The following is a 25,921-nucleotide window of genomic DNA, read 5'->3' on the forward strand; positions in this document are numbered from 1 at the left end:
TATTTCTTTCCTTATGAATTGTCTATTAATATACATTACCAATTTCTTTAACGCATTATTGGCCTTTCATTAATCTGTAGGAGCTCTTTAGACAGAAAGGAAATTAGCTTGTTTTCTGTGATATGTGAAAATATTTTCAGTTTGTTTGCCTTTTAACTTGTCAGTGGTGACTTTTTTGACATTGAAGTGTTTTATTTACTTAAAAAAATTTCTATACAGTTGAATGTCTCAATCTTTTCTTTTATGGCTTCTGATGCTTTGTGATGTACCTGGAAAGGCCTTGCCCGATCCAAGATTATTTAAAAATTATCCTCTGATTTCTTACGGCATTTGTTCAAACACCCACAAGAGAAAAGAATATAATGAATCTTGTGTCATTTATACCCCATCCATTCTCCCCACCCCTCAGTTATTTTGAAGCAAATTCCAAACAACATAGAATTTTGTGATTTTTAAAATGCTTATACCTTTGATCCATCTGGAATGATTTTAGAGTTAGAACTCTAACTTTGTTTTTTGCAAATACTTAGCTCATTCTCCCAGCACAGTTTATTGAATAAACCATCTTTTCTCCAGTGATTTGACGTGGTGCCTTTATCATACACTAAGTTAGTTCCCATGCATATTTGAGTCTCTACCTGTCTGTTCTGCATTCTGTTCCACTGATTCATCCACCTATACTCGTGTTCTAGTACCACACTGATCTGATGCTTGTAGCTCTACAATATATTTTGGTATCAGGTTAGACTCTTCCCTCAAAGGTGACTTAGATATAAGCCTCCCCTGAGGTCCAAAGAGCACTGCCTATGCCCAGCGTTAGCCACAGCCATGCCCGTCAACCTGCTAGCTGGGACCAGAGACTCAGGCCCAAGTTCTGGCTGTGCCACCAAGGGCTGGGTGACCTTGAGCAGTCCACCTCACCCTTCGGAGCCTCTGCTTAGAAGGGGCCCCCTGCCGGCCCCAGCATCCTCCAGTTCCAACATACCAGGGCAGGGGCACGAGGCAAGATTGTGAAAGGACAGCCAGTGGCTGCTTCCACAGGAAGTCCCCTAGATGAGCACAGGAGATTGGCTGGCCGGGGAACGGAAAGGGTGATTAAGCAAGAGACAGGACTGTTAACAGTCGCAAAGCTCGTGGGCTCCGAAGGGCAGCGGTCACCTGTTTACCAGATCCAGGAGCGCGGGGCTGCGTGTCCGACTGGGAGCCTTTGAGAGGTGGGAATCACCCCAGAGTTGCAATGCTTCTTTCACTTTGGAGGATGAGGGTGGAGGAGCTGTGGTCCCTGTCTAGCTCCGGTGACACGGGTGCAAGGGGGGAGCCCTCTTTCCCACGCACTTGGAGCCCTCTGCATGTTTAGCGCGGGGCAGTGAGGGCACTTGGGCCGGAGACTGGGGTCGATTGCTACCCTTAAAAGGCCGCGTGACCTTGGGCAAGTCACCTGGCTTCCCAGAGCCTCAGTTTCCCTATCAGGTAGTGCGGGTAGGAGGAAGGACAAGTAGACTAGAACAAGGCACTAGGTGGTCTCTCAGGCCCAGCAACTTTGGCAATCTTGTTCAGTGACTAAGGCTGCTACCTGCAGTCAGGAGGTCAGCGGCAGGCAGGGCAGACCCCGTCCCCAGCCCCTCTGGTGACAGAGTGAAGGAGACGGGAGGCCGAGGCACCCGAAGGCGCGGGGTGTGGGGAGGGGTGGCAGCGCCGAGGGGCCGGGAGGGGGTCTCCGACTGCTAAGGGCGTGAGGTGCGACGACCCGCTAAGGGCACGTGGCGGAGGACAGGGCGCTGGCAGAGGCGCCCTGCGGCTGGAGCTGACCGAGCAGGCCCTGCGCAGCGCCGCCCGGCCGCGCGGGGCGCTGTGTCTGACGGGGCCGGCGGGGAGGGACCGAGGGACGCGCAGGAGGGAGTGTGCGCGTGCACATGGGCACGTGCGCATGCGTACACCGACTGAAGGATGTCGCCGCTGAGTGGCCAAGAGGGGGCGCAGACTGTTTTCAGGGTGTGCTGTAACACCGTGATGGGTGCTGTGACTGATCAGAACGTGAGGGGTGGGGGGTACCATCCTGACTGATGGTGACGAGTGACCAACTTTGCGGCAGTGATGGCCGTAGGGCACCTGTTGACAGATAAGGAGGGGACCGCTGAGTGTCCCTCCTGGGAGAGAAGCATTGACTGGCCGAGAGGGCAGATGCTGAGGCCCCTGGCAGGGTGGCGGCTGGGTGGGTGTCCGGAAGGTGCTGGAAATGGGCGGCTGCAGAGGTGCAGCTTGGCTGGGAACTCCCCAAAGGCCCGGTCAAGAGCGCCCGGCATCCCAGGATGTGGCTGCAGGAAACATACTGCAGGATTCTAACTTCTGTCACTCTGGGAGCCTGGCAGACTCGGTTCTAGGCTCCCACAGTGGGCTCTTCCCCCAGCGCTTCAGTTCTGGAGGCTTCTGCACTGGGAATCTTATCTTGCCGCCTTGTGCATTTTATCTCCGGAAGTACACGAGAAACTGGTCTGAGTTTGCAAGTACCGTGACTGGGTCTCACCACGTGAGCAAAGCCTGCCCACGTCCGCCCTGCTCCAAAGCTCTTGTCCCTCCCCCCAGGGCATTTGTGATCCCCAAAGGGGCCTTCTGCCCACTGAGGAGCTGCCTCCCCAAGAAGTGGTCTTGGGCAAGTCCATCCCCAGCCAACCAGGAGAGCAAAATCTGGTGCCAGCTCTACTACTGACATCATGGCTTGGGCAGGTCACTCTGCCTCGTGGAGCCTCCCTCAGTTTCCTCATCTGTAAAATGGGGATAAATTGTATCTGTACAGAAGCCAGCTTTTATGTGGCTTAAATAGAATTTCACCCTCATCAATGTCATCACCACTGTTGTCACCGCTGCCTTTACCCAGCGGTCACTGCATGCCAAGCACAGTTGTAAGTGCTTTACGTGGATCATACACTCAACAAATACTTGCTGAGCACCAGCTGTAGGCCAAGCATGGCTCCAGGCATTTGGGATAGAGCAGGGAATAAAAGAGTAAACTCGCGAATCACAGGAGGCTTATATTTTAGTAACAGTAGATGGAAAATTTATAAAATAAATGAGGAAAAGACTTGATTCTGGGAAATGCTAGGAAAAAGTAAAGCAGGAAATGCAGGTGGGCCACGCTGGGGAATAGGAAGTGGTGTTTCGACTTTATCTTGTCTCATCCTCATAGCAACCCTGTGAGGTAGATACTATCCCATATTTCCAGTGAGGAAACTGAGGCACAGAGATGTTAAGTGACTTGCCCAAGGTTGCACAGCTAATGAGCAGCAGAGCTGGGAGAGACAGAAGTCTGTCTAACTTCAGAGCACTGGGAAGTCACTTACCCTCCTTCCCACATCTCTAGGTTGGGAGAGTGGGACTACCTCCTTTCAGTGCTGAGGCTCAGTGAGTCTTTCTTTGATTGTAACCCACAAGCCAGGCCAAGCCCCATTAGTCTCTGGAGCGTCACGGGGGCATGGAGGAAGGGGGCTCCCCTCTTAGGGGGATGGTGAATGGAGATGGGTGGTGGCTTTCTGGGTGTGGACAGATGTGGCCCAAGGAGGGGTGCCCACCTGGCCATTGTTTCTATGGGGCAACGTGGCGCTGAGTGGAGGGTGGGAGATACTGGGTCAAGGACAGTTAGATTAGCATGGGGACTTCCTTATTCACATCCCTGGAATCTCATTCTTGGCTTTTTTCCTCGCTGTTTTTTATTTGGAAGACTTTCAGATCTACAGACGAGTTGAGCAAATGCTGCAATGAATGCTGTTGCACTGAAGGCTAACGTTTCCCCCATCCGCGCTCTCTTCACACGCACACACACGGTTTTTGTTTGCTTGTTTATGCATCTATTTGGAACCATTTGAAAGTAAATTGCAAGCATCGTACACTTCATCCCTAGCTGCTTCATCACATCTTTTAGAGACAAGGAGAGTCTCCCACATGACTACGACCAAACTTTCTCACACCTAAGAAATTCCACATTGCTTAATATCATCTAATGTATAATCCAAATTCAAATTTCCCCAGTTGTCACCAAAATGTTCTTTATTCCTGCTTTTTTCTCTTTTTCTAAAAGGGGATCTAATTAAGGATCACACATTATATTTATGTGTCATTTCTCTTTAGTCTCTTGAAGATAGAACTATCTCCTGCCTCATTTTTTCTTTTACAACATCAACATTTTTTGAGAGTCTATTCAGTTGTCCAGGAGAACATCCCCCATTCTGGAGGACAGCGTGAGTCAGTGGAGCAAGTAGTAAGGACCTGAGAGCCCAGTGCATGCCCAGAGCAGGGCCGGGCCCCATGAGGGGTTCCAGGGTCGAGTATGATCTCTCCTGCTCTGGAGCTCACGGCTAAGCTATGTCGCCTCCACCAGGGAGCCCTCCTGACTAGTGAGTTGCTCCTTTTTCAGTGCTCTCCCAGCACTTGACACATTGGTTTGCTGCCCCTTCCATGCTGCACTGTAATTATGCTTGTGTCTTTTCCTGTGAGTCTGTGAGTGGCTCTAGGGGAGACCAGGAGTTAGTCACACCTATCCGTACAGGGCCAGGGCTCTGCTTGGGTGTGCAGGTTGTGTCTGCACAAGTGGGGACTGGAGTCCAGTCCATATTCCACTTGTCAGACCTGGCACTGGGCTGTGTCTGCCACGAGGAAGAACTGCCTTTTCCTAATTCACCTAAAGGAAACATATGGATCATGGCAGGCCTGCTTAGCATTGTGCTGGCATTCGGTTGGTGCTGAGTAAATGCTTGTCGCTTAAGTGCATGATAGAGCTTGGGAAGAGTTGGGGCAGAAGGAAATCTCAGGAGAGGTGCGCTGGTAACTATTCTTCGGTGGGGGCAGTGCCCTGGTTTTTAGCATTTGCTGGTTCCCGTGGTGTAAATGCTCCCACAGAGGCCAATTGCAAGCCACTGAGTCGGCAAGAGACCCGCACACCTGGCTCTCATGAGCCCCTCATGTCTGACTCCAGCACATCACTGCGGTTTTAAATGTATGATCTTAAAACTGCATCTGAAACAGACTTTGACGGGAGAGAGAGAGAGAGAGAGAGAACCGACTGACTCTCCTTCACTTTGAAGTTGGGGCCTCCCCAGGGTGAGGAATTGCTTCATTCAAGTCCTGTGCAGCCTGTGGGAGGAAACTTGCCCAAGGGGAGGCCAGGCCAGGGAGTCCAGCCCTGCTGGAAGGAGCCCGCCATGCCCGAAGCATAGCCCTCTGGCCACCCCACTCAGCCTGTCTGTGGCCTTTGGCCCCGGTAGAGAAAGCCCCGAGGGGCGTGTCCTCCCTCTGCCAGGCACAGCTTGCTGTGCCCTCTCAGCTCCTTCACACATCTGTTCGCTGCGCCTCCTTTAGAACTTGCTCAAGTCCCGCCATCCGCGGGCAGCTGCCCTGGCCCTCTGGACTGCACGTCCTTGCCGCATCCGGTTTTATGTGCCCCAGACTTCTTCTCCCAGGGGCAGGCCGGGCTCTACCCCTTCCAGACCCAGCTCCCTTTTCCTTGCCCTCGGGGCCTCACCTGACCTTCAGTGACAGATAAAGGGCCCCAATTACTAAATTTGACGACCCTTACTTGAGCACCTACTACGTGCCAAGGGGCTGGGGAGCAGCACAGACCAAGACACACGGACATCCCCAGGGGGAGCCTGGGGCATCCCGGGACCTTAGCCTGCTTTGCGCTGCTGTAGCAGAGCACCCCAGAATGGGCGACTGGGACAGGACAGAAATCTATTTCCTCGCAGTTCTGGAGGCCGGGAGTCCAAGATAGAGGGGCTAGCAGCTGGCGAGGCCTTCTTGCTGTGTCATCCCGCGGTGGAAGGCGGAAGGGCAAGAGGGAGCACGAGAGAGCAAGAGGGGGCTGAACTGATCCTTTTGTGAGGAGCCCTCCCCGCAGTAACAGTAATCCACTCACGAGGGTGGGGTCCCCGTGACCCAGACGCCTCCCCTTCAGCCTGCCTCCCAACACTGCCTCACTGGGGACCAAATTTCTAACACATGACCTTTGGGAGACACATTTAAAGCACAGCAGGGTCACAGACAAGGGGGCACTGGACCCAGCTTGAGTGCAGGGGTGACAGCAGGGAAGGCAGCCGCTAAGGAGGAAGGAAAGGTATTAGCTGGGCAGGGGGTGTGAGAGCTGGGGAGTTCGGGGCCAAGGCAGGAGGGTGGGCGGGAGTCGGGCATTCCAGGGTCTCCAGTGGTTCCAGTGGGCTGGTCGGGTCGCAAGGGCACAGGGGTGGGGAGGACAAAGCAGGAGCCCAGTGGTGCAGGACCCTCAGCGCTGCCTGAGGGAGGTACTGGTTCCCCGCAGCCGGCGTGCAGGAGGGGGCAGAGGGACGGCGCTGGGGAGAGAAGAGGCTGGAGGAGGTGCAGGTGGAGGCCAGGCTCGGTCCTTGTGACACAGCCAAGATGTGAGGCAAGGAGCCAGAGGAGCAGAGACGGCTCAGGAAGCTGCTCCCGGCCCTCGGACAGCAGATCCTGGAGAAGTCTGTGCCACCACTCCCCAGGTCAAAACCAGCACGTGTCCTGCAGGGGCGCTATTCTATCTAATGGTCAGAGACTTCTTTTTCTTTTTTCTCATGCTACTTTGTCTAAAATGAGAAGACTTTTGATGGTTGGGGAGAAACCTGCAGGAGATGAGGGCATGTGGGCAGCTTAGGGAAGGGCGTCCAGGCAGGGGACCTTAGGAAGGGCAAAGGCCCCGAGCAGGACGTGCTAGAGGCCGTGGGTGGGTGGGAGATGAGGTCAGAGACCTGGCTGGGTGGTCAGGCAGGGCTTCGTCCCCCGTGGCAGATTTCTCCCAAGGGCGATGGGGAGCCAAGGGAGGGGTTTGAGCTATTAGAGGGTTTGACTGTTCAGCAGCCCAGTGCCCCCTCACTTATTCTCTGTCCCCAGGGCCAACAGACCATGGAGAGTGGACAGCAAGTATCTCGAAAAGGCCGGAGACTGGGCTCCAGCCGGCGGCGGCAGACAAGAGAGCCAGCTGATGGCCAAGATGCCCCTGTGGCCCCAGAGCCAGAGTCCTGGTCCTCTCAGGCAGCTGCAGAACTGCAGGGCTTCTTCCAGGACTGTGGTGCCAAGGAGAGGGGCTTTGTCACCCGTGAGGACATGGCGGTGAGCCTAAGAGCCCCATCTGACCCCCGAAATCTCTTTTCTGCAGCCTCCTGAGACTTCCCACCCTAGGAAGGCAGTTGCTTGCCTATTGTTTTCCCTTTCTCTCATCTAAAATTTGCTCTCAGAAAAGGCTAGGAATTTATTTATACTAACATGTAAATGACTGATAAGGCTTTAGGTATTACCTTCTTCCAGAAACATTTGCATTTTAACAAAGGAAGGGATTTTAAACCAAAGAAGTAATGTGCAAATGGTATATAATTTTAGGCTCGTTGAGCACAGAAGTTTATCTTGGGCAGCAATCAGAGCCCTGGAAATCAAACGCTGTTGATGACTGCAAACTTCAATGAAATATAACATGGACCATGGTTTTGTGTTCCAATAAGGAGTCTTAGGCTATGTCCTAGACCAGTTTTTCTTTGGTTTTTCCCCATTCACTACAAAGGAGCCCATGTGGATTGCTGGAGTGCCCCTGGGCCTGCTGTCTCCCCCGATGCTGCTCTATGCTCTAGACTTTGTCCTTTCCTCAACCGTCCGACCCTATAGTCCATCCCTCAGGGCCACAACAAGGTGTGAATAGTTGATGTTAAAATATAATTTTCGAAGAATTTTTTAAAAATGAGGCCGGTGGCTCATGCCTATAATCCCAGCACTTTGGGAGGCTGAGGCGGCAGGATTGCTTGAGGCCAGGAATTTGAGACCAGCCTGAGCAGCAACACAGTCAGACCCCATCTCTCCAAAAAAAAAAAATAGAAAAATTAGCCGTCCATGGTGGCATGTGCCTGTAGTCCCGGCTACTCAGGAGGCTGAGGCAGGAGGATTGCTTGAGCCCTGGAATTTGAGGCTGCAGTGAGCTATCATGATGCCACTGGTGACAGAGAGAGACTCAAAAAAAGAAAAGAAAAGAAAAGAAAGACTTCTGAGTAAATATTAATATAAAATCAACACTTATCAAAGGTCTTATCTAATGAATTACTATTAATAATTAATGAGGAAACCAGTAAGATGTTATGACTGATTCAAAGAGCATTTGAGAAGCTAGGATATTTATAGGCAATTTGACAGAAAAGTGTTAGGATAAGATTGCTGAATTCAGTTTAAAAAATGGCTAATGTCCAACAGCCCATAAATCTTTGGGGCTATCTGTTCTGTACTATAGACAAAAATTATTTTCATCTCTCCTGGATAAAAATCTACAAGTTAACAAGTAACTTCAGTAAGTCTGGGACTTTTAATTAAAGGTAAAATAATGAAATGAAGGAAGTCCATCTCTCTAGTCTAGACCATGCTTGGGTGGTCTTTGCCTCCGCATAATATTGAAAGAATGTGCTGTCTAACTTTTTGCCTTATTTCCAAGTTTCAGATAATTTTTCTGTGATCATAAGTAATCTCCACAGCTTTTTCTTGATGTATAAAAGGCAAGTCTCATTAGGTTGGGCTTGGTTATTTCCAGAGGTGTAGCGAGGCTGTAAATTACACATAGTGGCCTCCTCGAATTTGCTCTACAAAAGGAGACCTTCACAGTATTGAGCCATTTTAGCTTCTGTCCAGAAGTTTTCATATGGAATCTTAGACTGGATTTTTAAAAACTCTGTAGTTTGCTCTTCTATTGAGTGACCAATTGTTCCCGTTTTCCAAGGACTGAAGGGCACTTGGAATGTGGGACTTTGAGTCCTAAAACTGGGAGAGTCCTGGGCAAACTGGGCCACGGAGGTCCTCCTACTTCTGTACCAAGGCTAGAGAGCCAAGCCCGAGACACTCTCTCCACTGGATGTCACCTGCAGCGCCTATGCATTTGAGTGACTTCCTCTGTTCTTGAGGCCCCCAATTTTTCTAAGGTCCCTCTTCTGCCAGGAGGCAGCCTTCCTACCATGTGGTTCCAGGCCAGCGTCCTGGCAGGACCTTGCAGGCACTGGCTCCGTGGGTGTTCCGAATCATTCTATAAAACGGCACTCCAGGTAGGGCCTTGGTTGCCCAATTGATTTATCCAATTATATCCTGGAAAAAAAGGAGGATAGAGTCTATTGAACCTATAAAAATAACTATTAACATGTTGCCATGGAAAGTAAGGAGATTCAATAACAGTATTGTTTTCTCCTCATAATATTTGGAAATAAAAAAATTTTTTAAAAAAACTGGGAGAAACTTAAGAAAGCTAACCCCAGACAGTGTGACTCTGCTATGTGGTATCTCCCTCCAGCCAACATGGTGTCTGATTTTATCTCAACAAAGTTCAACATCACTTAGGTTAACACCTCCTCTCTCTTTTAAAATAAAAGACAACAACTTGAAAAAAAAACTATTGGTTTCTGAATCATGAAGAGGGGGGTCAGTGAGATTCAGATTCCACTTAAAATGTTTAATTTCAGTTTACAAAAGTATAATCTGCTAAACTGAGGATTAGAAACAGTTTAAGGAGGCAGAAAAAGAACTTCCTCACAGAACTGTTAAAATAAAACAATAAAAAATAATACCTACCATATTCCGACAAATAACGACAACTAGATTTCCTTCATCTGTTCCTTTCGTGCCACGTAATTAAGTTTTGTTCTGCGGGATCTTGGGTAAGCTGTCTGCTCTTGGGCTCAAAAAAGTCCTAGAAATCCTCAGTCCACTAGCTCGGTCTGAAGGTCATCCACGGTCATCTCAGAAGCTTGTACCCAAGTGAAGCATAAATAGTTTACAGAACCTGGCACAGCTCTTCTTCTCCAGTCTTTGAGTTTGCCCCTCTTTGCTGAAGACACGAACTGTGACCTGCAGCTGATAACAGAGCCTTCAGGCAGGGATAGGAAAGCGGAAACGTGTCTCGTGATGAGATTGACAGGCTGTGGTTTATTACAATACCTAATACCATCAGAAGGGAGGAGAGTAAAATTCTCTGCTGGGATACAGGACATAACTATTTCATGAAAATTTGATCAGTATTTCCTCTGAAGTTAATTAAGAATATACTATGGATAGCAAAGGCATTGAGAAATTCCAGAGCCTTTCTATAGGCATGCAATTTCTGAAATATTTATATTAATAGCATTTCGCCTATGTAATCTTAGCCTAGGAGAGACTGAATAGCTCTTCTGATTTGACCATTCTTTCTGTGATGCTCTTATAATAGTGTTGAGGTGTTTAATAAATATAGAGAAAGATATCCTAACATTTTTATTTTATTTTTTTCTCAATTTAAGATCTGATCTTGGGAAGGCAAAATCAAAAGGCCTGTCAGAGGAGGTTTGGGCACTAGATTAAGATAGGATCATGGGAGCCCAACAAATAGTACTAGGTTATCTGATTAATTGAAGTGACAATAAAATGAAATATTTTGAAAATAAACATAGGAGAATGCGATATGATTACAGGAGTATTTAGCCCTTTTACAAAGGGGTTGCCTTTGCTTTTTGTTTGTTTTTTTTTTTTTAAATTAGGACAAAATAAGGTCAAAGCAAAGCATAGAAAATTATCCTGGTGAGACAGGGAATTTCTGCTATCTGGGCAGCTTACATAGAAGAGAAATAGTAACCTCTTTTAACTCTTGCTAAGAGCTTTAAAACCAATTTATTATTTTAGTTGAGATGAAGGCAAATTCTAGTTTTTGCATTAATAGAACACACGGCAGTAAAGGTTTTATGAGTTTTTATTTTTAAACCCATTAAAACTGAGACAAATTTGGCAAAATGTTAATCTATTTCATAGCTTATTTTCAGACTCAGGTATTATTAATATAAATCAAGGAAAATAAAATTTCCTTCCAGTAAACCCTCTATCCATTCAAGTTTTGCCTTTCATCCTTTTCCATGTTCCAGAATGACCAGATACTTTCGGACAAATCCACACCCCATTTTCCTTGCAGGCACAGTTGTGTTCTCTGTCACTATACTCCAGGTAAGGTCTCCAACAGCTGTAGCGATTGTAACTTTAGCCAAGGTAATCAAGTGCTTTCACAGAAAGAACGAGGGAAAGCATTTTAGCAGACTACTAATAGCAAAGCTCACAAATACACATATTACAACTTTCTACCGCCACACGTAGCCCTAACACAGCCTTTTAGAAAAAATAGTGGTCAAATATACATAACATAAAATTTATCATCTTAATTATTTTTAAGTGGGCAGTTTAGTGGCATTAAGTACATTCACGGTGTTGTACAACCATCCCCCCCATCCATCTCCAGAACTTTCTCCATCTTCCCCAACCAAAACTCCATAGCCATTAAATGACAACTCCCATTCCTCCTCCCCATCTCCTTGTAACCCCTGTTCTATTTTCTGTCGCTATAGATTTGACCACTCTAGATACCTCGTATAGGCGGGCTCACACAGCATTTGTCTTTTTGTGACCGGCTTATTTCATTAATAGAATGTCCTCCAGGTCATCCATGTTGTAGCATGCGTCAGAATTTCCCTCTTTTGTAAGACTAAATAAGATCCCGTCGTACACATACAGCCCATTTTGTTGCCCATCCACCCGTCGGCAGCACTTGGGCTGCTTCCATCTCTGGGCTGTCTCGGGCAGGGCTGAGAATGCGGGTGTGCAAACGTCTGAGTCCTGCTCTCCCTGGCACAACATTTTAAAGTAGCAAAAATGAATTCACTTATTGACGTGTGAATGAGCAGAAAAAAGACATAAACTTAAAATTTTGCTTAGAATCAATGTTTCAGTATTAAATTTTTCTTAAAAATTATCCAGGTAGCCAAAAATTATTTATCAATTAATGTAACAATATTAACTCAGGTTTTTAAAGTTATCTAAGAATCTTGGAAATTGTGTTTAAGGTGACACACTATAAAATATAATTACTGTTGATAGAAAATTTATTTTTTAGAATAATGAATCAATTTAATTGAACACAAATTGACATTTTTAAAATCTTAGACATATGTAAAGATAATGTTAGCTTATTTGATCAGTAAGCCAAAATAGGAAGTATAGAAAATTCAGATTAATTTCTTCACAAAAAACAAATACAGATCTTGTAAAAAAATAAAATGTAAACTTAACATAAAACACATAAAACATAGCTATTAAAGCCATTAAATATGAAATGTCCGATTTTGAATCAAAAGTGCAGTTTATTATGTCTCAAACAAGAAGCAGTACAATAAATCAAAGTCTGTGCCTAACCATCGACACAGTTTTCCATCTTAATGGTGAGTGACAGAGTGTTTCCAGGTCCAGTTTCTGTAGTTTGAGTAGCGTTGGTTGTGAGACATGTGGTCGAGCGTTGTCTTGCAAGAGGATTGGCCCGTCTCTATTGACCAATCTTGGCTGCTTAATCGCAAGCATCCTCATCATTTCATCCAGTTGGTTGCAGTAGACATCAGCTGTAATCGACTGACCAGGTTTCATGGAGCTGTAGTGGATAATACTAGCTCTGGACCACCAAACAGACACCATTAGCTTTTTTTGGATGAATGTTAGGTTTTGAACTGTGTTTCGGCACTTCGTCTTTATCCAGCCATTGTGCCAAACGCTTGCGATTGTCAAGAAGAATCCATTTTTCATCACACATAACAATATGGTGTAGAAGTGGTTCACCTTTATGTCATGACAGCAAAGAAAGACAAGCTTCGAGATGATTTCTCTGCTGACACACTCGTTTAATTCATGCAGTACCCATCTATCCAGCTTCTTTACCTTGCTGATTTGTTTCAAATGGTCCAGTATTATTGGAATAGTAACATCAAACCTTGCTGCTAATCCACATGTAGGATGAGATGGATTTGCTTCCGCTACAGCTTTCAGCTCATCATTATCCACCGTGGTTTCAGGTCGACCACATGCCTCATTTTCAAGATTAAAATCACCAGAACGGAACTTCTCAAACCATCAAAAAACTGTGTGTTCATTAGCCACATCCTTGCCAAACACTTCTTTGATATTTTGAGCTGTCAGCACTGCATCGAATATGAGTTCCAAGGGAACTCATATTCGAAAATAACATGATTTTTTGACTTATCCGTGGTTTCACAAAAATTGCTGTAAAAAAATTTGAAAGACAATCACAAGCCAAAATGTGCATTTAAAAGACTGAGGATGTACCTTCACAATAAACATAAAACGAGAAGTGTCAAAATGAAATGTCAGAGATATCAACTGTCAAACTTAGTATTAATAATTAAGGAAATCAGACATTTCATACTTAATAACCTGGTATTTATGTTTTGTAAATAAAAATTATTAAACTAGTCTAACTTGTCTAAAGATTCACCTTAATTATATAAAGCTGGCTCCTTAAAAATTTTCTGAGCTAGCAATTTCTGTAAGAAAGATTTTTTTTTTTTTGAGACAAGGTCTCTTTCTGTCTCCCAGGCTGCAGTGGCATGATCATAGCGCACTGCAGCCTCCAACTCCAGGGCTCAAGTGATCTTCCCACCTCGGCCTCCCGAGTAGCTCGGACTACAGGCCCGTACCACCACGACTGGCTAATTTTTAAAATTTTTTGTAGAGATGGGGTCTCACCATGTTATCCAGGCTGGTCTCGAACTTCTGGACTCAAGCAATCCTCCCACCTCCTCAGCCTCCAAAAGTGCTGGGATTACAGGTGTGAGCCACCACTTCCAGCCAGAAAGATTTTTTTTAAGTCTAGCACATGTAAAGCATGAGAATTTCAGTTTCTTTATTTTTTGTTATTTTGAGCAACATGAGATTTATCTCAGTACTAATTTGTCTCTATAAACCAATCAACACAGTAATCTTTTAAGAGACGTATTACCCTAAGTTATTAATACCTTCCAGATGTACAAAAATATTTCACACTCACAATAAGAGTTAAAGTCCTTTCTACTACAGACAGACAGACACACAGAGCCTTCTGGCTTCATTTCTACTATTTCAGCCACAGGTCAAAAGTAAACACAGAAACACCGAAACTCACCAGTCTAGATCTCAAAGAGCTATCCTCCCTCCCAGTGGGTATGACATTCTTAACCAATCTGAGGTCACAGATGGAAAAACAAACAAATCGACAACAACAACAAAAAGGCTAGCAAACCAGATTTTTCTCTTATCTCTCAGACAACGGGCACAAGGTCTCTATTATGCATCCCACAGAGATCACCAAGTGGACCACAAAGTCAAACTCCCTGTCATTACTGCCACCAATGAGGAATAACTCATCAGCCATGTACGACCCAAAAGAAAAGCAAAAAATAAGCAAAAAAAAAAAAAAAAAAGACTAGAGAAACATAGAATCAGCAAACCCAAAGTTGTAACACACCCGGGATTCCCTCGAGAGCCAAGAAAAGTGCCTGGGCTCAAAGAGCCCGAGACGCGCACTTGTGGCAACGCAGCTCTGCTGGGCGAGTCCGTGGTCTCCACGGACCCTCCAAAACTGTTAAAGGGTAATTTTCAAGAAGGTGAAATCATGACCTGTAGGCAAATGTAAAGTGAACACATATGGAACACTTTATTTAACTTATCAATTGATGAGGGATGTTACGAATGGGCCAAAGAGCCTGTAACAAGCTGGGCAATTTAACAAAGAAATGTTAGAATCAGATCGATGAGTTAGATTTTCAAAAAACATTTTTTTTTGAGACATGGTCTCACTTTATTGCCCAGGCTAGGGTGCAAGTGGCATCATCATAGCTCACTGCAGCCTCCAACTCCTGGGCTCCAGCAATCTTCCTGCCTCAGCCTCCCAGGTAGCTGGGACTACAGGCGTGTGCCACCACGCCTGGCTAATTTTTCTATTTCTTGAAGAGACGGGATCTCACTATGTTGCCCAGGCTGGTCTCGAAGTCCTGGGCTCAAGCGATCCTCCTGCTTTGGCCTCCCAAAGTGCTAGGATTACAGGCGTGAGCCACTAAATCAGGCCAGATTGCTGAGTTAGATGTTTAAAATCTGGTTAATGTCCAACAGGCTAATAACCTTTGGAGTTATCTGTTCCATCAGACAAAAATTATTTACATCTCTCCTAGATAAAATCTACAGGTTAACATGTGACTTCATTTAGTCTGGACTCTTTAGTCAGTCCCATGAGATGAGCTGAGTACATTCCCATAGTCTAGAAGACGCTTGGGTGGCCTTCGCCCCTATATAATGCTGAAAGGATGTGCTGTCCACCTTTTAGACTTATTTTCAAGTTTCACATGATTTTTGGACACTGGTGAGCACGTTGTGGGAAGGATTGGCTGCTGTCCTTTATCGAGGTCCTAAAGGGCAGGGACCCAGGACAGACAGGTTTTGATTTTGGATGGAGAAAGGGAAAAGGCCTGGAGCCAGTTCAGGGCTCTGCTGAGAGGGTTGCCTTGGATGGGGTTGGGCTGAGGGTAGCCCTGGCTCCAGCTACTGGGGGACTCTGAAACTGGGGAGAGGGGAGGTGGGGGTGGCCGAAGACAAACATCTCTCCTTTTTGGAGGGTGGCCCAGAGCCTTCCCCGGTGGGAGCATCCACCCATCTCACTCTTCCTTCCAGGCGGCCAAGTTCAGCTTCCTGGGCAGCGAGGAGGAGCCGGAGATGATCTTCAACTGGGTGGATGTGGAGCAGAAGGGACGTCTCTCCCTTGAAGAATTCAGCTCTGGACTCAGTAAGTCTGTCCTGGGAGGGCCTCTGGGGACCTCCTGCACAGCCAGGTGCCCCTTGTGGTGGCCCTGCACGGGTCAGGCTGGGTTGTCAGGAAAGGCGACCTCTTTCCCAGCCAGGGGACCTTCACAACATCCCCGAGCACAGTTCAGGGCACTTCCCTGAGCATCCGCCTCCTCCAGAGAGGCCTCTAGGCTTGTTTTCTGACTCTTCCCTTGTCTTCTCCCAACAAAAGTCTTCTCTTAAGCGAGAGGTTGAACACCTCCCATTCTTGAGACCGCAGGCCTTGTTTCCACCTGAGGAGGGTCATATTCTGGGGATTCTGGGCCCCGGGGAGCAGCAGAGGGTGATATGTAGGGGGTGGGGCCTTCCCAGGCACTGAGCCCCCACTGGACAGAGCCATTCCGGCACGTGCCTCTCGACGCAGGCCGACAGGACTTAGCCCCGGCTGTAGGGCACCATGCTCCGCAGGGTCTCACGAAGAAGGAAGGACTTCTGGCCCCGGGAATGGAAGGTGCGGTGTCCTTGCAGACACTGACAGCTCAGCTTTCAGTGTCCACAAAGCCATCCAGGGTCTCGGGTCAGCCGAGTCTCCAGAAGTTTGGAGGATGGCAGAGAGGGAAGCTGGGACCTGCCTTTACAGGTTGAGGCCCCCCCAGGAGGTGGCTGCTCCAGTTCTGGTGATTGAGAAGCTGAGGGTGGGCAGGAGGAATCAGGGACCGAATGGGTGGGATGCAGAGGGAACATTGTTGTCCACGCAGCCCCAGAGGGCCACTTGGTATCTGACTCCAATCATGCCCACCATGCCTGGGACTTCCCAATGCCTATGGAGCAAACTCTAACCCCCTTCCTGGGACCTGTGGGGCCTGCACCACCCAGACCCGCCAACTTCGTGGGCTCCCTCAGTGCCACTCACCCTTCCGTCTTGCCAACTTGGCTCCTACCTCAGGACCTTTGCACATGCTGTTCTCTCTGCCTGGTCTGCACTCTCTGGAAATCCATATGGCATATTCCTTGTTATTCACATCTCAGTTCCAGTGTCACCTCCTTGGGACACTCCTGACCACACTATCTAGAGTGGATCCTCCCACTCTCTCAATGGAAATTACCCTTTATTCCTTTAGTTCACTTAGCAAATTTGCTTAAAAGAAAGAGAAAGAGAGGGAGAGAGAAAGAAAAGAAAAAGAGAAAGAGAAAGAAAGAAAGATCCTTTTCAACCCTTGATGGAGTGTCTGCTCCACAAGGACAGGGATTTTGGCTAATTTTGTCACCAGCACATAATAGATGCTCAATAAGTATCCCTTGAGTGCATGAAGACTCTGTTGACCACCATGCAGCTGCTGTGTGACTTCCAGCAAGTCCTTTGGCATCTCTGGGCCTCAGATGCCACTCTGTAAAATGGGCACCGCATCTACCTTGAGTGGATTGCTGAGGTTGACAGGAACATATGAAGATGGCCCCGTATAATGTGATTGGCGCAGGCCTAACTACTTCCCCAAGGGCTGGAGCAGGGCCGGGTGGGAGGTCAGAGGCCTGGGCCCACCCCCACTGTGTTCCTGTCTGTCCCACAGGAAACATCTTTGACTCCAGCTCAAGCACCCAGAGGCTCCGCAGAAGGAGGCCATTGCCCTCTAAGCGGGTATCTGCTGCCACCAGCTTCCCTGCGCTGGAGGAGGCTGACGCCGAGGAGAAGGAGGCTTTCCTTGCCTTCGTGGAGCAGCTGGGGGCCAGCCCCCAACTTCCTGAGTAAGGCCAGTGTGGTGTGTCGTGGGGAGAGGCTCTCCTGGACATGGTGCCAAGGGGGCAGGCCGCCAGGTAGAGCCAGGTACAAATGCTGGCTTGACCGCTGGCCGGCTGCGTGAAAGCTGGTGAGTGGCCTGGCCTCTGACCTCTGTTTCCGTGGCTGCAGAATGAGCATAAAAGCTGTTGCGGGATTAGACCCCGTGCGGAGGACACCTGCTTGCGGAGAGCCCTTCCAGCCCCGCGCCCTCCCACCCCTGTCCTGCCCGGTCGGTCGGTGGCTCTCCGGAAGGATTGCCAAGTTGGGCTAGCAGCCTCCTAAGGGGACTCAGCCTCTTAAAACCATGAGGGTCCCCGAGGGTGCTGTTCTTAACTCAAAAAGAGGCTCCCACAGCGGGGAGATTTCAGGCGTGGCGGCGCCCTGGGTTGAGCAGGTGTGGAGGCAGGAGGGCTCTGTCTCAGGCTCTGGGCTTATGGGGTTCGCTCATGCTCAGAGAAGGGGAGCCCTGCCTGAAAAAGGTCCCCTCCATATCCCCCGGCCCCACTGGGGTCTGCTAGAGCCAGTGAGGGAGTCCCCCTGCCCCTCCGCCCGGGCTTGCGCCCCACCCCGAGGGCTCTGTGAGTGCGAGATCCCTCCCGGAGGGTGGGGCCAGGCGTCGTCAGGCCGGCAGGGCGGGATTAGGGTGTGGTCCGGTGGGGCAGGCGGGTGGGGAGCCATTTACCCACTTGGCAGCTTGGCCTGGGCTCGGCGCTCTGGCATCCGTCTCGATGACTTCATAACATTCGTGCGAGAGCAGCGTCCGCTGAGTGCCAGCCCTGGGCCCGCGGGGCTGCTGCTTTCACGCGGCGTGTCTCTCACTCCCCAGTGACCTTGCCGCGTAGGTATCGGCCTCCCCAGCTCACAAATGAGCCCAGAGAGGGCATGGGACTTGCCGAAGGTCACACAGCTGCAGAATGGGAGAAGAGAGAGGCAGATGGAAGCCCTGCGCCGCCAGGCTCCCGGGGGCCCTCCCCACTGTTCGTCACTGAATCGTAGAGGGACAAAGTGGTGTGGGGGCTCTAGAAGGGAGAGGGCACATCTGGGAACAGTTCCTGGAGGAGGTGGCATTTGAGTTGCACCTTGTAGGGTATCAGTAGATCCTGTGGCCCAGGTGCCAAAGTCTGTGGGAGTGAAACCGAGCAGTGGGGTTCCCCCTGCTTCTTGGCCCCGCCTGGCATCTCATCTCGGGCTCCCTCCTCCCCAGGCAGACGGAGATCTGGCAGCTGTGGGGGGAGCTGCGGCAGGAGGAGCCCCAGCTGGCAGGCAACCTGGCAGGCTTCCTGGCCAAGATGAGCGGCCGCCTGCAGGAGGCACGGGCCGACAAGGAGGCTCTGGAGCAGACCCTGCGGAAGTGAGTGGGGCCTTGTCCCCGGTGCTGGGCCCACAGCAGGTGCTCCTCACACTTCCGTCGGGTCCGAATTGAATTTCCCCAGCTCCAGGCAGGCCGGGGTCTGTGGCAGGGCCTGGGAGCTGGGTGGAGCAGAGCTGAGCTGGAGAAGGAGGTGGCTTGGGGGACCTGTTGGTGGGGACAGAGCTGGCCCTTTAGCAGGAGCGGGAATGGCAAGTGTGTCTCGGCGCAGGGCCACCGTGCTGCCTAACTCCAGGGGTGCCACTCACGAGGTTGCTAGATGGCAACGCACGTGGTGACCCTGGTGTGGGCAAGGGCGCAGCCCAACCAGGGGCTGAGTTATGGGGTGGGGGGGTGGCAGAGGAAGTGGGGACACAGTGACGAGGTGATGGAGACCATGTGACAGGGCCAAGGTAGCTGGTAATGGTTACAGGAGTCAGCATGGTGGGATAAGGGGACCAGTGTCAAAGCCATGTGGGTCACGGGGTTGCTATCGGGATGGCTGTTTTCAGGGGCACGGGGGTCAGCGACTGCTGGCAGGGTGAGGCGAGCTGTAGGGTGGACTCCAAACCCAAGCCCTGATCACCCCTGCCAGCAGCAGAGCCCCAGAGGTGCTAATGGGCTGCCTGGCCCCCCCTTCCCCCGTTCCAGGCGGGACTCTGACCACCACCGCGAGGTCCAGCAGCTCTATGAGGAGATGGAGCAGCAGATCCGCCGGGAGAAGCAGCAGCTGCAGGCCGAGGTGGGCTCCCGCCGGCAGCCTGGCTCTCCCCCAGCCCCTGCCTGGGCCTGCTCTGCCGGCTACGTAGTGGGGCTGGGGACTGGCCAGTGTGGGGCGACAGGAGGCTGCTGGGGTGGACCCTCTCCCTCCCCTGGGCAGCTCCTGTTGCCCAGGGAGACGGGGTGGGCAGCGTCCAGCCTGGGCCCCCTTCCCATCTCTTCCAGGTCTTGCTATCCCCCAGAGCTGGTCCTTCCACTCTCTGGGGCTCAGTGTCCTTGTTGCCACCATCTAGGCCCGAGCTGGGGTGGCTGTCCAGAGAACCCTCCTTGCTGGGGCTTCCTGGCCCCTGCACCCCGGGCCTGGGTGGAGGTGGAGCGTGGGGAGAGCTGGCCAGACTACAGGGCAGGGCTGAGCCTGTCTGCTCCACAGAGCGATTCCCGGGGCCTGGCCCTCAGCTCCCAGATGCAGGAGGTGCTGGAGGCCAAGGAGCGTGAGGTGCAGCGGCTGGCGGAGGGCCAGACGGAGGTGAGCGCTCGGGCCTCCCGGGAACCCCCTTTCGGAGGCTGCCAGACTCTGCCGCCCGCCTCCCAGCACTGCGCCAGCCTCTCTGGTCGCTGGATAGTCAGCCTGAAGCCCCCACCCAGCCCTCAGGATTCCCTGGGCCGTCTGGGCTCCCATAGGGAGCAGCCCTCTGGGAGAGAGGTGTCCTGGCCCCTTTTCTGAGATGAGGCCAGGTAGTGTGGCGCGAGCACTGGGCTGGGAGTCAGAAGGTCCAGGTGCAAATCCCTGGTGCTCTGTTCAAGAGCCTTGTGAACCCGAGGAAATAACTTGGCTTGTCCCGGCCTCAGTTCCTCCATCTGTAAAATGGGGATGGCCACATCCTCTGCATCTCCCAGGTGGGTTGTGTCAAATGAGGTAGTAAATGGGAAAGCACTTTGAGATGGACAAACACGTGGTCTCAGCGTCGGAGAGGCTTGGTGGCGGGGGATTTGGTGTTCAACTCTCGTCTCCATTGTCGGCTGAGAGACTCTGGACAGGTTTTTAACATTTTTGAGCCTTGGTTTCCTCATCAGAGAAATGGAGATGAGAACTCTCTATTAGGAGGCCGCTGTGACAGTTAGAGGGCCTGAGACAGTGCCGGCACGTACAGCAGGTGCTGTACAGAGCACAGCTGTTCTGGTCTCTGAATCTGACCCGGCTTCCCGAGTCGGGTCGGGTCGCCCGCTGCCCCGGCACGGCGGGTCTCGGAGCCTGTAGTCACTTCTGGGTGGAACTGTGGCTGAGTGTCTGGGTCTGAGACCCGGCCCCGCTCTCCTGTCCTGCCTCGGCTTGCAGACGCCGACTTTACTAAAACCGCCCTCCATGGTAACCAGGGCAACCAGCACCCCTTCAGCCCCGGACAAGGTCCCCAGCGCCTTCCCCACCACCACCTTGGCTGGCCTCCCAGGGGCCTCTGTGGCAGCCGTTCCTTGGAAGTTGAGGCAGGGCCCCTTCTGCCGAGAGAGGAGACCGGGCTTTCCACGTGGGGCCGTGTCGTCCTGTCCTGTGGACGTGAAGCTCCTCCCCTCCAGACCATTCGTTCCTCCCCCCATGGCTGCTTAGCAAGCCCCTGCGCTGAGCCGGGCACCGCTCTAGATTCTGAGGAACGTGATAGACACGCCCCTGCCCACAGAGGTACCACCAGCCAGGGAGATGGCGATGAACGCATAAGCAAAATATGCAACGTGAAAACATAAATCATTGTACATATGTACACACACACACATACATCACGCAAGACAGCGACACGTGCTAGGGAGAATAAAGTGAAACAGGGAGAGGGCAGGGAGGTTTGGATGGTAGCTGACACGAGTTGATCAGAGAGTTCAGGAAGGCCTGGTGAGATGACAGTGGAATGAAGACCGGAAGAGCGGGGAGGTGAGCCGGGACATCTCAGGGGCAAAGGCACTCCAGGCTGAGGCACGGCAAGTGCAAAGGCCCTGGGGTGGGCGTGTGCTGTGACCGTTGGAGGAGCGACGAGCAGACCCATGGGCAGGAACAGGCTGAAGGAGGGACAGCAGTGGGAAAGGAGGTCAGGGCCGCAGTGGGAGGTGCGGGGGCTGGGCTGCGGGGGAGGCTGTGCAGGGCCCTGGGGCCATCGCGAGAACTTTGCCTTCCACTCCGCTTGTCATGCAGCTCTCCTGCTCTGAGTCGTGGGATTCACTGTTGGATCAGGAGCTCCCTGCAGACCAGAAGGGGCTCAGGAACCAGCAGGCAGTGCCGGGCTTTGAGCAGGGGAGGGTGTGATCTGACTTACGTTTCCAGCACTGTGGTGCTGGCACTTTACACTTCTCGCAAAATCTCTCTCCTCCCTGCCCCAGCATTTCAAATGTCCCTCCTGGGTGGGAGGTCACGGAGCCAGTTAGGCCGATGAGGGTGACCACCCCCTCCTAATCCTGGTTTGACCTGGGTCCCCAGGGGCCCAGGCAGGGGGCGGGTACCTGTGTCCCATGGCGGCCGTGGGAGGCTTTTCCCCTCCTCACCCCCCACACCCTGCAGCTGGAGGCCCAGCTGCACCGCCTCAGCAGCACACACCAGGAAGCCAACTCGGAGAACCAGCAGCTTCGGGAGGCTGAGCGCGACCTAGCAGGGCAGCTACAGGAGGTGCGGGGACAGCTGCAGGTGACCAGGAAGCACCTAAATGCTGCCAGGGGCCGAGTGTCCTGGCAGATGGAGGAAGAGACCAGGCAAGTGGCTGCCATCTCTGGACTGGCGTGGATACCAGGGCTCCTGGGAGAGGGGCATGGGGCTCTGGGTTCTCCAAGGCCCTGGTTAGCACGTGGTGCCCACACCTCCTCTCTCCTTAAACCTCACAACAACTCTGCCAAGCTGGGATTATCAGGCCCACTTCTCAGATACGGAAACTGAGGTACAGAAAAGGGAATGACCTGGGCCCAATACCACACGGCTGGAGTTAGAACATGCACATGTGCGTGCACGTGTACACACATGCACACAGGGTCTAGTGCAGTGTGCGTCCCTGGCAGGCGCTCACTCTACCTGTGACAGCCCAGAGAAGTGGCATGGGCCAGAATGCTCAAGGAAGGCTTCCTGGAGGAGGCTTCATGTGGGCCTTGAGGATGAGCAGGATTGGATGAGGGGGAGCAGTGGGGTGCGTACGCCAGGTGAGAGGGATGCCTGAGCAAGGTCTGGGAGGAGGGCCAGCTGGGGGCAAGCAGTGGAGGATGGTGAGGGATGCAGGCGGGACAGGTGTGACACCTCTACCTGCCCCTCCCCTGACTTCCCTGCTTCCTTTCTAGTGTCTCCAGAGCAGACAGACCAGCCCCAGACCTTCAGGCCATCTCCCCTGAGGAGGTTCCCCTGCCCAGGCTGTTTGGAGACCACGAGGACTGGAGCCAGCTCCTGAGCAGCTTCCACAGCCCTCCACACGGAGCCCTACAGCTCTCCTGGAGCCCGCCCCCAACCCCGAGAGCGGCCTCAGGCCCCCAGACACCCCGTGTGGTCAGGCAGATCTCCATCTCAGAGCCACACGCCTTGCTATTTGGTCAGGAGCCGTCTTCAGATCTGGATGCGGCTCCGAGGAGCCCCCCTGGGGTGCCTTCCAGCACCACGGACGGGAAAGGAGTGGACCCAGATGGACAGGACATCAACCCAGAGCACCCTGTAGAAGTCACTCACGGCCCAGACCCTGGCAAGGAGCCGGGGCCCAGACCTGAGGGCCGCTTCCTCAGGGGTCTCCCGGGAGCTCCAGCAGGGGAGTCAGGAAGCCTGGTGGCAGCTGCCCTGAAAGTGCTCATTCCTTTGGAGGCTGAGCCCCCTCCCCATGTGAACGCTCTCCTTCCCCAGGCCCAAGCTGGGACCAGCACACAGTTCCAGGCCTCAGACACAGATGACCAGGGCCCCGGGCCTGGCCCTATCCCAGCCAAGCCGCCCAGGCAGACAGAGGCCCTCCATCACGACCTGCCTGCCCCCAGCTCTGAGCCACAACCGGGGGCCCTGGGAGCCAGAGCCCCAACATTGGAGCCGGCTGGGCCCTCCCGGGACCTGGAGTCTGTGGGTCAGGCTCCTACAGAGGGGCCGGACCAGGGCAAGCCGGGCCCCGCTGTGCAGGAGGAGGCCCATCCTGAGGGGCTGAGAGAAGCCCCTGGCCAGGTCCTTGGGCCAGGTGGGCTGCCTGCCCGCCCCGACCACGGCCTGGACCAGAAACCCAAGGCCAAGGAAGGAAAACGAGCGGACGGAGGGGGGCCGGACCTCGGTTCAGAGCGGTCAGCTGAGGGTCATGGCCTGGAAACTGGACATTCAGAGCTGCCGCAGCCAGATGCTCTGCCTGTTCCTCTCCCGTCTGACACGCCACAGGCTCAGGCAGAACCGGAAGCCTCCGCTCCTGGGAGACCCTCGCCTCCAAGGGGCTCTCCTCCCCTCTCCCCCACGCGGGCTCAGCCTGGGGCTGGGGCAGGACCCCAGGAGCCCACACAGGCCCTCTCCACTGTGGCTGAGCTGGAAGCCCAAGCCAGGCCCCCACCCACGGCTGCTCACACAAAAGAACAAGGCCTCCCGCAATCCGGGGGGCCAAGGGCAGAGAGCAGGCCTGAAGATCCAGGGACAGGCTCCAGAGAGGCTGGGCTGACCCCTTCCCTGGAGGACCCCATGGCCAGCAAGCCTCAGGCCAATCCTGATTACCTCTTCCATGTCATCTTCCTGGGAGACTCCAACGTGGGCAAGACGTCTTTCCTGCACCTGCTACACCAGAACTCCTTCAGCACTGGGCTGACAGCCACCGTGGGTAAGGTCCCAGCTGGGGAGGGCCGCAGGGAGCAAGGGGAGACCGGGGCCAGGACCGACAAGCCAGAGCAGGCCCAGAGCAAGCCACCCTGAGGAAGCTGCAGGTCCTGCCCGGGCCATGGGCCCTGCGTTAGACGTCATTTTATATGGGCATAATCTTACTATTTCACTAATCGTCTCTAATTACAGGTAATTTGCTTTTTCTGCATTGATCTGATTAGCTTATAATGTGCCTCCTCAACAAAGCACCCTGCAATTTAGGTGCCAGTGCTAGTTGATGGTGAAAACAAGCAAGTCTCCACCCACGCAGCCCGTGGGCAGGTCACCACAGAGTCCCTCGGCCGGATTTGCTCATGACTAGCTCCAGAATGTTTTCCACAGAATGTATCTGTAGAGTGTGGAAAGTTAGGAACCCAGGTGCCTGAGTTCAAATCCCAGCTCTGCCACTTGTTCGGCGTATGAACTTGGGCAAATCATTTAACCCCTCTGAGTCCCCAAATCCTCATTTGCATAAGGACAACAGCAGTGCCAACTTCCTAGAGTGGCTGTAAGGATTAGCTGAGTTAATACATGTCAAGCTCTTACAATAACATCTGGCACCTAGTGAGTACTCGATAAATAATAGTTATTATTGTTATTATAAGTAAATGTTTGATAATGTCTAACTCAGGGGCTCCAGCAAGCAAGGGCTTAAAGCAAAAAGCCTCCCCTTGTAAACGCAGCAGGATAACTGGGCGCTGAACGTGTGCAGAGCTACAGAGAAGCAGGCCTGAGAGCAGGAAGGGTAGACCCATTTAGGGGCAAAGATGCGGTGACACGTGTCTTTGTGTCAGGCCAGGACACCTGCTGACGGGGACCAGTGGCCAAATGTCAGCTCTCACACAAGAGAGGCCCAGGACAGAATCTCAAACTTTTCTCTGCCCAAGAATCCTCAGCTGGGGAGCTAGTTAGAAATGCAGTGACCTCTGGAGGGACAGCCCATAGCAGGCCTGGCCTGACGTTGAGTGGGGCCACAGGGTCTGCAAGGCCACCGTTACTGACTGCCTAGGATGCACCAGGCGCCCTCTGTATGCCGTACTCCTTGCAACAGCCCTCTGCATAACTGAGCCTCCCCGAGAAGGTCCCCAACATTGAGAAAAACACAGGTTGCATAAAAACAAAACAAAACGAAACCCCCGAACAGGGCCGGCCTGCATGCACTGCTAGCCAGCTGAGAGTACCCCAGTCCCAGCTGCGGTGTACTGTCCCCTGGTGGCTGTCATCTATTCTGGCTTAAATATCACAGGGTGGCTTCACAGGACAATACTTCCCCATCCAGCGTTACCCTCCCTCCATTTCCACCCTCTCTCTCAGAGCAATGAGAACCAGAGCCTACCTGCATTTTAGGACAGGGCCAGGTGGAGAACTGGAGCCATGGAGTTGTATCCGAATGTGCATTTGCCAGATCTACTTCCGGTTTACAGATGAGGAAAGCAGAAAATTGAAGACCCGGTTAAGTTTCTTGCCCTAGCTGGACTCCGAAGTTCATACCCAGGGCTACCTGCCTTCCAAGCCCATGCCCCTACATCAAAAGCTTTACCCTCGGCCGGGCGCGGTGGCTCACGCCTGTAATCCTAGCTCTCTGGGAGGCCGAGGTGGGCGGATTGTTTGAACTCAGGAGTTCGAG

General features: G+C 52.0%; 1 protein-coding gene across 1 annotated transcript in view; it reads left to right on the forward strand.

Annotated features, from left to right (window-relative positions):
• Positions 1-1,151: 1,151 nt before the first annotated feature.
• RAB44 (RAB44, member RAS oncogene family) overlaps positions 1,152-25,921 on the forward strand; it is a 31,538-nt gene continuing 6,768 nt past the window's right edge. Inside the window, exons 1-9 of the mRNA XM_012646592.1 lie at positions 1,152-1,214; positions 6,889-7,107; positions 15,517-15,628; positions 17,196-17,370; positions 18,609-18,755; positions 19,404-19,494; positions 19,903-19,998; positions 22,012-22,199; positions 22,773-24,256. Coding sequence (XP_012502046.1) covers positions 6,901-7,107; positions 15,517-15,628; positions 17,196-17,370; positions 18,609-18,755; positions 19,404-19,494; positions 19,903-19,998; positions 22,012-22,199; positions 22,773-24,256 — 2,500 coding nt within the window. The 5' untranslated portion in view covers positions 1,152-1,214; positions 6,889-6,900. The remainder of the gene's footprint in view (positions 1,215-6,888; positions 7,108-15,516; positions 15,629-17,195; positions 17,371-18,608; positions 18,756-19,403; positions 19,495-19,902; positions 19,999-22,011; positions 22,200-22,772; positions 24,257-25,921) is intronic.

This window comes from Propithecus coquereli, unplaced genomic scaffold (assembly GCF_000956105.1).
Source record: "Propithecus coquereli isolate 6110/MARCELLA unplaced genomic scaffold, Pcoq_1.0 Scaffold248, whole genome shotgun sequence".
NCBI lineage: Eukaryota > Metazoa > Chordata > Mammalia > Primates > Indriidae > Propithecus > Propithecus coquereli.